Source organism: Trachypithecus francoisi, unplaced genomic scaffold (assembly GCF_009764315.1).
Source record: "Trachypithecus francoisi isolate TF-2019V2 unplaced genomic scaffold, Tfra_2.0 Lachesis_group20, whole genome shotgun sequence".
Lineage (NCBI taxonomy): Eukaryota > Metazoa > Chordata > Mammalia > Primates > Cercopithecidae > Trachypithecus > Trachypithecus francoisi.
The window spans coordinates 45,100,880-45,117,260 of NW_022681466.1; the positions used below are offsets into that span (position 1 = coordinate 45,100,880).

At 38.5% G+C, this 16,381-nt stretch overlaps 1 protein-coding gene and 1 pseudogene across 9 annotated transcripts in view; both read left to right on the forward strand.

Moving 5' to 3' along the window:
- Positions 1-16,381, forward strand: part of CDC27 (cell division cycle 27) — a 506,999-nt gene that overhangs the window by 37,961 nt on the left and 452,657 nt on the right. For all 8 annotated transcript variants that reach the window (XM_033184104.1, XM_033184105.1, XM_033184106.1 and 5 more), the window contains one exon: positions 5,139-5,238. In XM_033184104.1, coding sequence (XP_033039995.1) covers positions 5,139-5,238 — 100 coding nt within the window. The remainder of the gene's footprint in view (positions 1-5,138; positions 5,239-16,381) is intronic.
- LOC117067475 lies at positions 12,165-13,756 on the forward strand (annotated as a pseudogene). The gene is made up of 2 exons (XR_004430748.1): positions 12,165-12,670; positions 12,706-13,756. The product of XR_004430748.1 is annotated as an uncharacterized LOC117067475 (transcript).

A 16,381-nucleotide genomic window follows, 5' to 3' on the forward strand; every position in this document is an offset into this window, starting at 1 on the left:
TGGAGTGCAGTGGCGCAATCTCGGCTCACTGCAACTTCTGCCTCCCGGGTTAAAGCGATTCTCCTGCCTCAGCCTCCCGAGTAGCTGGGACTACAGGTGCACGCCACCATGCCCAGCTAATTTTTGAATTTTTAGTAGAGACGAGGTTTCACCATGTTGGCCAGGATGGTCCTGATCTCTTGACCTCATGATCCTCCCGCCTGGGCCTCCCCAAGTGCTAGAATTTACAGTCATGAGCCACCGCACCTGGCCTTTTTACCATTTCTTATAGTACGAGTCAGCCGGTAATGAATTTCTTCAGCTTTTGTGGATAAGAAAAAAAGTTCTGATTTCATCTTTGTTTTTGAACAATATTTTTACTAGGTAAGAATTACTTTTTTTTTTTGAAACAGAGTCTTGCTTGTTGCCTGGGCTGGAGTTCTGTGGCGCAATCTTGGCTCACTGCAACCTCTGCTCACCGAGTTCAAGCAATTCTCCTGCCATGGCCTCCCGAATAGCTGGGATTACAGGCATGCGCTATCATGCTCAGCTAATTTTTGTATTTTTAGTAGAGATCAGCTTTCACCATGTTGGCCAGGCTAGTCTTGAATTCCTGACCTCAGGTGATCCGCCCATCTCAGCCTCCCAAAGTGCTGAAGTTACAGGTGTCAGCTGCCACACCTGGCCAAGAATTTCTAATTGACAATTTTTTTAGGAATGTTCCTTTACTGGTTTTTTGGCTTATATTGTTTCTGACAAGAAATCTGCTGTCAATCTCATTTTTGTTCCTCTATATGTAGTAATATGTCTTTTCTCTGTTTCAAGGTTTTGTTTTTAATCGCTGATTTTAAGCAATTCGATTATGATGTGCTCTAGTGTAGTTTTCTTGTTTCTCGGCCTTTGGATTCATTGAGCTTCTTAGATCTGTGGATTTATAGTTTTCATAACAGTTGGCTAAATTGGGGGCATTATTTCTTCAAATATTATGTCCATGTCTTATCTCTCCCTCTGGGACTCCAAGTACTTGTATATTAGATTGCTTGAAGTTGTCCCACAGCTCACTAATATTCTCTTCATTTTTGTTTCCAGTCTTTCTCATCTCCGTGTTTCATTTTGGATAGTGTTTATTGCTATGTCTTCTAATTAATCTTTCTTCAGCAGTGTCAGACCTGTTATTAACCACATCCAATGTTGTTGGGTTTTTTGTTTTTGTTTTTGTTTCAGACATTCTTCTTTCATCTCTAGATTGATTTAGTTTTCTTTTTTCTTTGAGACGGAGTCTTGCTCTGTTGCCCAGGCTGGAGTGCAATGGCATAGTCTGGCTCACTGCACCCTCTGCCTCCTGGGTTCAAGCGATTCTCCTGCCTCAGCCTCCTGAGTAGCTGGGATTACAGGCATGTGCCACCACGCCCTGCTAATTTTTGTATTTTTAGTAGAGACGAGGTTTCACCATGTTGGTCAGGCTGATCTCAAATTCCTGACATCGTGATACACCCACCTTGGCCTCCCAAAGTGCTGGGATTACAGGTGTGAGCCACCGCGCCCAGCCTTTTTTTTTTTTTTTTTTTGTTTTTTTGAGACAGGGTCTCACTGTCACCCAGGCTGGAGTGCAGTGACATTACTATGGCTCACTGTAGCCTCAAACTCCTTGGCTCAAGTGATTCTCTTGCGTTAGCCTCCTGAGTAGCTGGGACTACAGGCACATGCCACCACATGTGGCTAATTATTTTTATTTTTATTTTTTTGTAGAGACAAGGGTACGCTCTCTATGAGACAAGGTCTTGCTATGCTGTCCAGGCTGATCTTGACCTCCTGGCCTGAAGCAGTCCTGGCTTGGCCTCCCAAAGTGCTGGGCTGACAGGCATGAGCCACTTCATCTAGTCTCTTCTATGTTTTTGAACGTATAGGATATATTTGTATTTTTTTACTGTTTTTGTCTACTAAGTCTGTTACTTTGTTACTTCTAAGTGTTTCTTATATTACTTTTCCTCTTCATTGTAGATTTTATTTTCCTGCTACTTTGTATGCCTAGTATTTTTTAATTGGATGTCAGTTATTATAAATTTTACTTTTTTTCTTTGAGACAGGGTCTTTTACTCTGACGCCCAGGCTAGAGTACAGTGGTGTGATCATAGCCCAGTGCAGCCTCAAACTCCTGGGCCCAAGAGGTCCTCCCACTTCAGCTTTCCGGTTAGCTGGAACTATAGGCACGTGCCACATGTGGCTAATTTTTTTTTAGTTTTGCAGAGATGGGATTTTGCTGTGTTGCTCAGGCTGTTCTCAAACTTCTGGCCTCAAGCATTCCTCCCACCTCAGCCACCCGAGTTGTTGGGATTACAGGTGTGAGCCACCGTGCCTGGCTATAAATTTTACGTTGCTGATTACTGGATATTTTTGCATTCCTTTAGGTATTTTAAAGTTTTACTCTGAGATGCAGTAAAGTTGCTTGGAAACAGCTTGATCCCTTCAGGTCTTACCTTTTGAACTTTGTCCAGACAAAAGTAGCCTTAGTCTGGACTAACCTTGTCCAACCATTGAGGAAGTGCCCTTTGGGTACTCTCCTCAGAAACCTGTTTAGTATGAGTTTCTTCACTCTGCCTATTGAAAGTATGAGCTATTCCCAGCTTGGAGTGAGATCTAGTAATTATTCTGTCTACTTCTTTTCAGTAATACTTTCCCCAGCTTTGGGTAGTTTCTTCACAATAGTACTATAATGTAATTCTGATGCTAACTACCCAGACTTAGCACAAACACCACAGGTTAAGATCACTGACCCCAACAAGAACTGTCTGAACTGCCCAGTTGCAGGTTCTGGGTTCCCCAGGCCGCCCACATTTCTGACCAACTGGTTACAAATTTAAGAATTCCTACTACCCTCTTACATTCAGTAATTTGCTAGAGCACCTCACAGAGTCCAGGAAAGTGCTATACTTAGGATTACAGTTTTATTATAGATGACACAATTAGGAGATCCATAGGATTAGATATGGGAGGGTCTTGATACAGAGCTTTCATGTCTTCTTTGTGGACTCGCCCTCCCAGTGCATCAGTATCCTTACAAACCAAGAATTTTAGCCAAGTTTTGGTGTTCAAAGTTTTTATTAGGATTTTTAAATTATGTAGGCATGATTGATGGAATCATTGGCCACATGATTGAACTCAATTTCCTTCCTGGACGAGGTCAGGCTGGTGTTGCTGGCTCAAAGCCCCAGCCCTCTAATCACATGGTTGACTTTTTCTTTTTTGAGACAGAGTTTCACTCTTGTCGCCCAGGCTGGAATGCAGAGGCACGATCTTGGCTCACTGCAACCTCCACCTCCCGGGTTCAAGTGATTCTCCTGCCTCAGCCTCCTGAGGGACTGGGATTACAGGCACCCGCCATCATGCCCAGCTAATTTTTGTATTTTTGGTAGAGACGGGGTTTCCCCGTGTTGGCCAGGATGATCTCAATCTCTTGACCTCGTGATCTGCCTGCCTCGGCCTGCCAAAATGCTGGGATTACATGCGTGAGCCACCGCGCCCGGCCACATGACTGACCTTTACAGCATGGCTAGCCCACGTCCAGAAACTACCTAGGAGTTACTTCATTAGCATAAATTCAGGCAGAGTCCCAGGAGCTCACAATGAATAACAAAGGCATCCCTGTCACTTGAGCAATTCCAAGAACTTAGTAGATCTCAGGAGCCTGGGGCATGGACCAGACAGATTCTTTATTATTTAACACTGAAACACCTACACTGAGCAGTTTTCAACTGAAGAGTCCAGGGAAGCCCTCTGCAGATCTTTGTAGGTCCCCTCTTTGTAGTTCGTTCTTCTCTCTGGTGCTCTGCCTTCAAATTCTGGCTGCTTTGACTTTTCTCAAATCCTCAACATTTTCTTTTCAACACAGTGGGACCACTGAGCTCTATTTGCATTCTTTTTTCCTGCACGGTGGCCCTAGAGCTGTCCTCAGAAATGTTTTGCCAATTCTCCAGTGTCTGAAAACCATTGTTCCATATATTTGGTTCAGTTTGTAGTTATCTGAAATGGGAGAATAAATGTATTCCATATTACTCTGTCATGACTGGCAGAAGTCTGTTCTTTCTATTTAGAAGTTCTTTTAGAGATTGTTAGAATGGCATAGTACTTTTAGCTAAATCATCCAAAAAAAGGTTGTGTGTCATTTGCTCCACATAAAGTGAAGTCTGATTTTGAACTTTGGAAGCCTTTCGTTATCAAACTCCTAGTTTATCAGATGCAGATTAAAAGGATTCGTGTGTGTGTGTGAGAGACATAGACACACATGCATATATAGAGGTATGTATACATATTATATATGTACATATCGTAAAAGATGAAAATATATATCTCTTTTTATTTTCTGAAATTCTTTGACCCAGACTCAGGTAGCTAGTAGGATTTCCCATAAATTATAAAGTTTAGATAGTTTAGTCCGTAAGTTTACCCACTGTCAATTCTCGATTGTTTCAGATTTTAGGTTTGCTTGCTCCTAAGATTGAAATTCTCATATCTCAGGGTTTGCCTTTAAAGTGAAAATGTACAGAGGCTCCTTTTGCTCTAAACAGAATAAACCTTTGATGTAGTTGTTTGAATTTACAGGGAGATGACTTCTCAAATATCATTTGTTCTAGTGGTATTTGTTGACAGATACCCCACATTTAAGACTGTTTGCCCAACTGTCTTTTCTTTTTTCTCTAATTTGTTGTAGTTGCAAATGAAGGGTAAAAATAATTGATTTATAGATGGGCTTCTCATTTATTGATCCAGAATTTTATGAGGATTATTTTTAGTTCAAATTAACAATTTCAGAGAGAGTGAAGATCTGTGATATAATCTTTACTATTTTGTAGTAACGAGTCATTTTATTTTTATTTTTTATATGAAGGAAAGTTTATTAAGGAGTACTGACTTAATGATCATAAGCTGAAGTCCCACAAGAGGCCGTCTGCAAGCTGAGAAGCAGGAAAGCCAGTCTGAGTTCCTCATTTTTAAATACTGTGTTTTCATAGAGAAACCACGAAAATAACTGATCAAAATCATCAACTTTAGAGTACTTACATAATTAATGTGTATTTTAAAAATATACCTGAATTGAAACAACGGTTAATGGTCATCAATCAAGTAAAATATTAATGTCTTCCTTTATAATTTTTTTTTAGTACAACACCTCAGGTATTGAGCCCCACTATTGCATCTCCCCCAAACGCACTGCCTCGAAGAAGTTCACGACTCTTTACTAGTGACAGCTCTACAACCAAGGTAATTTGAAGATTTCTGTATGTCACATTTACTTAATGCTTCCCCTGCTGAAATTTCTGTTCATTGATGACTCCATTCCTAAAAAGTTAATAAAGAGACTATTTGAAATTTAAGAATGTTTTAAGTTAGAGGGACATCTATAATTTTTGTGAAGTTAATTAATCCTTTGGTAAATATTATATAATATTCTTTTTCAATTAAAAAAATTTTTTCTCAAGTTAAAAATGACAGGAATAATCTTGAAATGGCAAAATTATAGTAGTGGACAACAGATCAGTAGTTATTAAGAGTTAGGCCTCTAGGAAGGATGTTACTATTAAATCATGGCACAAAAGAATTTCGTTGTGGTGGTACAACAGTCCTATATCCTGATTGTGGTGGTTGATCACACAGATCCATTCAGAACTATGCACACGAACACACGGTTTTATGTAAAAACTGATTAAATCCATATAAGGTCTTTAGTTGATAGTATTGTACTAATTTCAGTTTCCTGGATATGATGATATACTACGGTTATGTCAGATGTTATTATTTGCAGAAGAGTGAGTCTAAAATTATTTAAAAATAGAAGTTAAAAAAAACTGGAGACCTGGCAGACACAGTGACTGACGCCTGTATTCTTATCACTGTGGGAGACCAAGGTGGGCTGATCAATTGAGGTTAGGACCTCGAGACCAGCATGGTCAACATAGCAAGACCCCATCTCTAAAAAAAAATAATGAGCTGGGTTGGTGGTACTCTTTGATCCCAGCTGCTTGGGAGGCTATGGTGGGAGGATCGCTTGAGCCTGGGGAAGTCAAGGTTGTGGTGAGCTCTGATTACATCATTACACTCCAGCCCAGGCAACAGAATAAGACCCTGTCTCAAAAAACAAAACAAAGGCTAGGTGCGGTGGCTTATGCCTATAATCCCAGTTACTCGGGAGGCTGAAGCAGTAGAATCGCTTGAACCCGGGAGGCAGAGGTTGGGTTGCGGTGAGCCAAGAATTACATCTACTTTTTTTCTTACTTTTAAATAATAAATGAGAGTTTGATATACTTTCACAAGAGGGCTACACTTAATGCTGACACACCTTAATCACTATTAGTTAATGTAATTTATGTTCAGAATTACTGTGTTTAATATTAAATGACTTTGAAGACCTTTGTTTTTATAAACTGTCTTCTGAAAAAAATATAGAATTAATCAAGATTATACATTTATTTTATATCTAATACTGGAGAAAGGGCTGAGGAGTAGTCTAAAATACATGAGTATACCAAGTGTGAAATTTCCCCCCTTTTACAGTAGAATAGCAAAAAATTAAAAATGAAGTTTCCACCTAAAATCCCAAACAGAAAAACAAAAAGTAAAACCAACAAAGGGGGAATAACTCAACCTAACATAAATGATAGCCTGGAAATTACAAAATTGGTCTCTTCCATCATTTCAGAAGGGAAAATATCCACAATCACACCTCAGATTCAGGCTTTTAATCTACAAAAAGCAGCAGCAGGTCTGTTTTAAATGCTTAATATTATCTTTATATTTTATTATGTACTTATTTTAAGTAAATTTCTTTATGTTCATTACAGTACCTTCATTGTTTTCTATATAGATGTTGTAATTTTTAATAGATTAGTTTGTAATTACCTTTTCTAGAGAACCAAACTGTTTTATTGCGTTTTTTCCTTTGTTTACTGTATTATTTTCTCCTAGAAGGTTTGATGAGCCTTCTTCGTGAAATGGGGAAAGGTTATTTAGCTTTGTGTTCATACAACTGCAAAGAAGCTATAAATATTTTGAGCCATCTACCTTCTCACCACTACAATACTGGTTGGGTACTGTGCCAGATTGGAAGGGCCTATTTTGAACTTTCAGAGTACATGCAAGTAAGTATAGAAAATGGTTATATATGCCTTTCTAGGGATAATTTCAATTTCATTAAAATAAATTCCCATGCTTGAGAAGGCTAGATCTAAAAGATCAGTATTTATTATATAATGTCTATATATTTATTTTGTCAGTATTTATAATGTATAGATACAGTTCTTTCTTGTGTTACTTGTGTTAAGGAGTAATTTAAATTCTTTGCAACTTCTTGGAATAGGTTTGTAGAGACCCAAGTCATCCAGACATTCTTACGTAGAGTGTATCCTATTCAGTTGTATCTGAAAATACATATTTACCATGTAATAGGATTTATATTTTTTCTACAATATACAGAGTTAATTACAGGGATGAATTTTTGACATTCAATATGTTTTATAAACTTGAAGAATGCCATGAAGAAAATTGTGTTTGAGGACACAATGTCCTTATTACAAGGCTTTTACTCTTTGGATTTTAATTAAATTTGTTGATTAAGTTATCTGTCTATACCAGAAAAGGAGAGAATGATTAACCTAAAGTCAAAGAAAATTCTAATTCCCAATTTAAATTACCCCTCAGTTCTTCCCAAAGCATTTTTTCCACCCCCAACTTAAAAAAAGAAACCTTTTAGAAACCTATATATTAATAAAATATCTCTAATATGGATTAAAGTTCATATGATTCATTTTTTGCTTAATTTGCTTTCAGTTCATTTATTCAGTATATATTTCTGTGCATATGATATCCTGGACTCTCTTCTAGACTCTGCTAGTCAGACAATTTCTTGCCTCTGTGGAGCTTACATTCTAGCAACAGACAAATTGTAAGCCAATAAATGTATAAGAACAGGTAGTAATACGTCATGAAGAAAAATGAAGCATGGTGAGGAAACTGGGGGACAATGAAATATGGTGTTTTTGTTTTGCTTTGTTTTTGTTTTTATGCCCTCAGAGGGAACGTTACTCTTCCCTTCATGATCCATGCAAAGATCTAGAGGAAAGGTGTTCTTTGCCGCAGAGAATACATACGGAGGATACCTATTCATATAACTTAATTTTGAATAGTACAGAAAAGAGAGTTGAAGACAGAAAGTCTTATTCATTACTAGAAAACCCGTGTTTCGATTATGGTCCTTTATTGGTATGTAGCATATACACAGACAGGCAAGAACTGTGTTTGGAAAAGCCCTTTAAAAAATTATTTCTAATTTATTGTTTCACAGCTACTTTAACATAAATGAATTTTATTGTTTCCCCTAGTTATAGTGGTGACCCAAATATTTAACTAAAGAAAGCCTGTGTTTCAACTTAATTTCATGAGTTTTTTCCCATTTTTCTTTTTGTCAATGCCATAATCATTTTTCAAAGGAAGCAACAGATTCTGAAAACTTTGAAACCATATATTTGGCTGATAGGTCTTTTATCTTGTTACCATGCCTACACGAAAATCTTGGCCAGGTGTATGGCTGAAGCCTATAATACCAGCACTTCGGGAGGCCAAGGAAGGGGGATTACTTGAGCTCAGGAGTTGGAGACCAGCCTGGCCAATATAGTGAGATCCTGTCTCTACAAAAAATGAAAAAATTAGCTGGGTGTGGTGGCACTCACCTGTGGTCCCAGCTACTTGGGAGGCTGAAGTGGGAGGATCACTTGAGTCCTGCAGGTCAAGGCTGCACACTTACCTTTACAACTTTTAAGAGATTGCAAAGAAGTTACAAATCATTAAGCTATTCTCAGATATCATATGGCCACTTCTTGGCATTAAGCACTCAGTTTTAAAATGCTCTTATTTTCTGTCATATTCATTTCATTAAGAACAGTCCAGATATTCCTTATTCTAAACTAAACTGTGAGAATTTATTTTCCTTTCTTTTTTTTTAGTACCTAGACCTTTTCTGGCAGCTGAGAATTTTGAACTTGGTAAATTGATAAACTAGGAAACTGATTTTATATAACCTAAATCTTCAAACTTTAGAGGGAGAGAAACACAGTTCTGGGAGCTGTGAATGTCATGAGGAAAAAAATGGATCAGGCAGCTGAGGAGAGACCCTGAAGTCAAGAGAGAGATGCAAAGGAAAGGGTAATTAATAGGTAGGGCCTATAATTCCTAGCAGACACAATATTGGTGTGTGTATTCAGGGCTCAATAGGATTGATAACCATAGGATTGATAGCCAGCTTAACCTGTTTTTTCCCTCTAAATTTTCTAGCACAACCTCTCAATAAAAAAATAGTTCAAAAAAGTCACTTGGAAATGTGGTTTTTGAGAAGGAAATATTGACTCTTCTTTTGAATTGTAGCTTTGTATAGATTTCTCTTCTGTCTTTTTGGTAGAAACTCAAATTTCCCTTTCAAAGTTCATATTCTTACCATGACTTGTGTATAAATACTAGGTTGACTGTCAATATGGTTACATCAGTATTTGACCTGCCATAGTAGATTGCTCAATTTGTCCTTGTGTTAATACTCATTCACATAAAAACCATAATACAAGGCAGCATTTAGATCCTGTGAAGATAATGACAAGGGCTTTCCCTGTGTGTATATATATATTATATCAACTTATTTTCTCTTACTAGTTTTTTTTTATTTCAGGCTGAAAGAATATTCTCAGAGGTTAGAAGGATTGAGAATTACAGAGTTGAAGGCATGGAAATCTACTCTACAACACTTCGGCATCTTCAAAAAGATGTTGCTCTTTCAGTTCTGTCAAAAGACTTAACAGACATGGATAAAAATTCGCCAGAGGTATGTTAACCAAAATACTTTGCTTATATAGTTACCTTTTTGATCACCCTCAACAGATAGAGATGAACCAAACAATTCAAACACTATTTAGTGTCACCCACAAGTATTTCTTTTTTTTCTCTCTATCTAGTCAGGGACTCAGAGAGGAAGAGACAGTCCTAGAATGTGCGGTGCCGATTCACAAATAGAAAAATCACAAAGCAGATATTTCATTCAGGATTTATCAAGATTTGACTATGTTAAATTGGCTGTTGTCACCAAGATTAGAGTTCATTGAGCAGAAGTTACATAGATTGAAAAACTTAATAATTTTAAATTAAAATAAATTAATATTGTCATTGTAAGACATAGGTGCAATTAATTTACATGCTCTAATCTTGTAAGATTGTATTTCATTGCATTTCAAAAATATTAAAATGATACTTTTGTAACATATCTAAGCTTAGAATTAAATACAGTCAATTCTCATTATTTGCGGTAATTCTGTAGTCAACATGAACACCGAATTAGTGCTACTGAGCCAATGTTCCTAGGAGTGATGGAGAGTTTGAAACAGAGATAGATTGTGGATTATGATCTTAAACCCTAAAAGCAACTCATCCTGGTAGATCCTATTTTCTGTACAAAAGAGAGAATGCTGCTGGGCGTGGTGGCTGACACCTATAATCCCAGCACTTCGGGAGGCTGAGGCAGGCGGACTTCTTGAGCTCAGGAGTTCCAAGACCAGCCTGGGCAACATGGCAAAACCCTTCTCCACAGAAAATACAAAAATTAGCCAGGTGTGGTGGCTGGCGCCTGTGGTCCCAGCTGCTCGGGAGGCTGAGACAGGAGGATCACTTGAGCCTAGGTGGCAGAGGTTGCATTGAGCCACGATCACACCACTGCCCTTCAGCTTGGGCAACAGAACAAGACCAGATCTCAAAAAAAAAAAAAGAGAGAGAGAGAATGAGGTTCAGAGGTGACTTGCCTGAAGCCACCCTACTTAAAAGTGCCAGCATTGGGATTCAAATTCTGTCCAGCTGTCCCCAGAGCCAAAGCTTCTTGCACTATACTAAACTACCCCACAGAGTTTCTGTCCCCTGGTCATCTCTGCATGAGAGCTAAAACAAGAAGGTAGAGTCACATTATTCAACCTCAAATGAGAACATACCTTTTGATGACCATGAAAGCACTACGAGTATTGATTTTGATTTTATAAATAAATTTTAGCAATCAGACAAATTCACAAATATGGAATCTGTGAATAATTAGAATTGACTATCTACTGAAGCTCTATTTTTGTCTTTCTGTTCTAAGTTGAGGCTTGATTTTAGTCATAGATTTGGTTTTAGAAAAAAATAAAATTTTAATTCTGTTTGGTTTTTGTTCCCATTTTTTAAGGCCTGGTGTGCTGCAGGGAACTGTTTCAGTCTGCAACGGGAACATGATATTGCAATTAAATTCTTCCAGAGAGCTATCCAAGTTGATCCAAATTATGCTTATGCCTATACTCTGTTAGGGCATGAGTTTGTCTTAACTGAAGAATTGGACAAAGCATTGGCTTGCTTTCGAAATGCTATCAGAGTTAATCCTAGACATTATAATGCATGGTAAGTGCTAATGAAGTGCAAAGACAAAGTCTTACTGATGGTGCTGGCACTCACTAATTGTTCTTGTTAGATAGCTCTTTATTGTCGTGAATTCGGTTACTAATACTTAGGGATGCTGCATACTGGATGCACCATCTTCTCACTAAAATGTTTTCTTATGAAATGTATGTCTTTATCAAACTCTTAAATTAACTAATGATAATAGAATACCAGATTCTTATACTCAACAGTTTCAGCCTTCTACCAAACTTTTGCAGATACTGTAGTTGTTTTTTGTTTGTTTGTTTGTTTAGTTTTGTTACTTGATTTGTTACTCTTATAACACCAAAATGGTGATTGGGACAAAAAGTCCTTGGGAAATTGGAAAGGAATAGCATAATTCACTTATTGAATAATAGAAAAAACCATTGAAAACATTCACTAGTTGCTGCTTTCTGACAGTGTTCCAGTTTATTGAGTTACTATTAAGAACTTAGTGTACCCTTTTATTTAGCAATGTCTCTATTTTACTTTTTTGTGCTTGTGTATAAGTAGGCACATAGGAAATTACTACCTAGGTCATATTGTTACCAGCTGAATAACATATGAAAAAGTTTGGTCCTATTTCTACCTCAACACCATACTTACTGTTGGCATGTATTGTATTTTTCTGGACTGACTGAATAGTTTAAATATCAAGAGAAAGTATAATTCTGAAGTCATAATTTTTGGTCTTTTTTTGTTATATTTGGTTATCTTTGGAGTTAATTATAGCAGTTGAGTTTTATCATTCGATTTGCTTCTAAATCTGAAGCATTATATTACTAAAACATTTTTTGATTTGTGAATATGTTGTTTAATGGATTATATCTCATTTTACAGTAGTAGTTACATCGCCTGAAAGATGGCCAAAAAAATAGTGCTAGCTTTTGCTGACCGATGTAACAATCAACTTGCCAATACTGCCTTCTCTTCCAATAGATAAGTTCTCTGTAATATTTTAAGAACTCAGTTCTTTTTTTTTTTTTTTTTTTTTGAGACGGAGTCTCGCTCTGCCGCCCAGGCTGGAGTGCAGTGGCCGGGTCTCAGCTCACTGCAAGCTCCGCCTCCTGGGTTTACGCCATTCTCCTGCCTCAGCCTCCCAAGCAGCTGGGACTACAGGCGCCCGCCATGTCGCCCGGCTAGTTTTTTTTTGTATTTTTTAGTAGAGACGGGGTTTCACCATGTTAGCCAGGATGGTCTCGATCTCCTGACCTCGTGATCCGCCCGTCTCGGCCTCCCAAAGTGCTGGGATTACAGGCTTGAGCCACCGCGCCCGGCCAAGAACTCAGTTCTTAATAAGACTTGTGTTGTTTTTTATTTTTTCCCACATCTGGTTGATCCTTGTGTTGTTTTTTTAAATGTGTATTGTCTGTTCAGCTATTTTGCAGTAGTCACATTCTTAAAAAACTTAATCATATCAAAAATTGTGTTTAAAGGAGGATTATTCAGATTCGCAAGCTTTTACTGGGAGGAGTTTAAATGCTGACGTATTTAGGTAACTCTAAATACTGAGCAACTTTATTTTAACTACAAAATAGCCTTTCTTTTGTTTTCACTTTCACTATCATTAGCATAGTGTTTAATACCTTTTCTTCATCTATAACACAATTATAATGATATATAAAGCCACTCAAATAAAGCAGATATGTTGTGCTCTTTTCTTATTCATTTGGTGCTTATTCCCCTTCATCATCATCATCATCATCATCTAGTTATGGCCCTGAGAAGTCTCTGTAACATAAACCATCCACGCTATGTTCATTTGACATTTGGAAAATTCAGGAGAAATACCTGCGTATTAACCTAATACACTATTACATAGCCTTTAAAAATTGTAATTTCAAGGTCTATAAGCATAGGAGCATGCTTTTGATAACAGTAAGTGGGGGAGAAGGAAGCCAAACATGACACTATGTATGCTGTAATTATAATAATATAAAACAATGTGGAAATAGCATTGTTACGAGTTCAGCCTTTAGAATCATTAAGGAAGAACCTGGTTAGAATCTTTATTAGCTGTATAACTTTAAGGAAGTCATTTAACTTCTCTAAGTTTCAGTTTCCTTATTCGAAATAAGGATGATAATGGTACCTATGATTCCTCCAGGGATTAAATGAGATAATTTAGCAATGGTCTTGTCACACATGTAATAACTACTCAGTAAAAATTAGCTGTTAAATCTAGAATATGGCAGGTATGGTGGCTCATACCTGTAAGCCCAGCACTTTGGGAAGCTGAAGCGGGAAGATTACTTGAGACCAGGAGTTCGAGACCAGCCTGGTCAACATAGCAAGACCCCTTCCCTAATAACAACAACAACAACAACAACAACAAAAATTGAGGCCGGGCGTGGTGACTCATGCCTTTAATCCCAGCACTTTGGGAGGCCGATTCGGGTGAATCATGAGGTCAAGAGATCAAGACCATCCTGGCCAACATGGTGAAACCCCGCCTCCACTAAAAATACAAAAATTAGCTGGGTATGATGGTGCGTGCCTGTAGTCCCAGCTACTCAGGAGGCTGAGGCAAGAGAACTGCTTGAACCTGAGAGGTGGAGGTTGCAGTGAGCCGAGATTGTGCCACTGTACTCCAGTATGGTGACAGAGTAAGACTCCATCTCAAAAAAAAAAAAAACAGTCAGACATGGTGGTGTATGCCTGTAGTCCTAACTACTCAGGAGGCTGAGGTGGGAGGATTGCATGAGCCTAAGAATTCAAGGTTACCTACAGTGAGCTATGATCATGCCATTGCACTCCACCCTGGGCGACAAGAGCAAGACGCCGAATTAAAAACAAAAAAAACTATATGGGTTTAGGGGTGTGGTTTCTTTTTTCCTTATTATCATAGTTTGATTTGATTTGATTGATTGTTTTGCTTGTAAAAGGCTGGGGGCGGTAACTCACACCTGTAATCCCAGCACTTTGGCAGGCTGGGACAAGTAGATCACTTAAGGCCAGGAGTTTAAGACCAGTCTGGCCAACATGGCGAAACCTGGTCTCTACTAAAAATATAAGAAAATTAGCTGGGCATGGTGACACATGCCTGTAATCCCAGCTACTTGGGAGGCTGAGGCACGAAAATCACTTGAACCCAGGAGGCAGAGGTTGCAGTGAGCGGATATTGCACCACTGCCCTCCAACCTGGGTGACAAAGCAAGACTGTCTCAAAAAAGAAAAAAATATAGGCCAGGCATAGTGGCTCACACCTGCAATCCCAACACTTTGGGAGGCCAAGGCTGAGGTGGGCGGATCACCTGAGGTCAGGAGTTCAAGACCAGCCTGATGAACATGGAGAAACCCCATCTCTGCTAAAAATACAAAATTAGCTGGGTGTGGTGGTGCATGCCTGTAATCCCAGCCACTCGGAAGGCTGAGGCAGGAGAAATGCTTGAACCTGGGAGGTGGAGGTTGTACTGAACCAAGATTGTGTCATTGCATTCCAGCCTGGGCAACAAGAGCAAAACTCTGTCTCAAAATATATATATAAAACAATATATATATGTATGTGTGTGTGTGTGTTTGAGGGGGGTGTGTGTGTGTGTATATATATATATGGGCAACATGGCAAAACCCCATCTCTACAAAAAATTTAAAAATTAGCCGTGCCTGATGGCATGCACCTGTAGTTCCAGCTACTCGGGATGCTGAGGTGGGAGGATTGATCACTTGAGCCTGGGAGGTCGAGGCTGCAGTGAGCTGTTATTGAGCCACTGCACTCCAGCCTGGGCAACAGAGTGAGACGCTGTCTTTAAAATATAATAATAATAAACTGCTTTAATGGCTAGGCATTGTGGTTCATGCCTGTAGTCTCAGCTACTCTGGAGGCTGAGGCTGGAGGATTCCTTGAACCCCGAAGTTCAAGGATGCAGTGAGCTATGATTGGCCCACTTCACTCCAGCCTGGGTGACAGAGTGAGACCCCAATTCAAAAAAAAAAATTTTGTAATGAAAAATAAGTAAATAAAATGCTTTAATGATTTTTATCATAACTGGTATTTTTTGCCTCCCCTCTAAGACCACCAGTATTGTTCCACTGGTTTATTAAAATGCCAGATTCTATACTTGTTCTTTTACTAATTGAACTAAGTTAGCAACCTAAACTTTATATTTTTAAAAATTATACTTTGTTTTATACTTTCAGGTATGGTTTAGGAATGATTTATTACAAGCAAGAAAAATTCAGCCTTGCAGAAATGCATTTCCAAAAAGCACTTGATATCAACCCTCAAAGTTCAGTTTTACTTTGCCACATTGGAGTAGTAAGTAGCTTTCTAAACATTAATACTCTATTAATCTCCCTTTTGAAATATGTTTATTATTGATTTAATTGCTATGATAAAAATTAGTCCTTTTTTGTGTTGAAACAGTATTCTGGAGTCTATTACAACCACAAATACTACCCATTTGGCTTAGCATAAAGAAAAATCACAGAATTGCCCTTATACCTTGCACAAGTCACTTCATTGCTCTGAGCTTCTATTTTATGAATGTCATGTACTACTTGCTTACCTTATAGGGTTGTTCTGTGACTCAAGTAAGATGTCTCCTGGCCGAATGCAGTGGCTCATGCCTGTAATCCCAGCACTTTAGGAGGCCGAGGCAGGTGAATCACCTGAGGTCAGGATTTGGAGACCAGCCTGGCAAACATGGTGAAACCCCATCTTTACTAAAAATACGAAAATTAGCTAGGCGTGGTGGCACACGCCTGTAGTCCCAGCTACTCAGGAAGTTGAGGCAGGAGAATTGCTTGAACCCAGAAGGAGGAGGTTGCCATGAGCCGAGATCGTGCCACTGCACTACAACCTGGAAACAAAGCAAGAATCTGTCCCCAAAAACAGAGAGATACTTCCTATTTTTGAAAGCATGGGCTAATATTTAGCTCCTAAGTTAAGTAGTTTTTTTGTTGTTTTTTGTTGTTGTTGATTTTTGGTTTT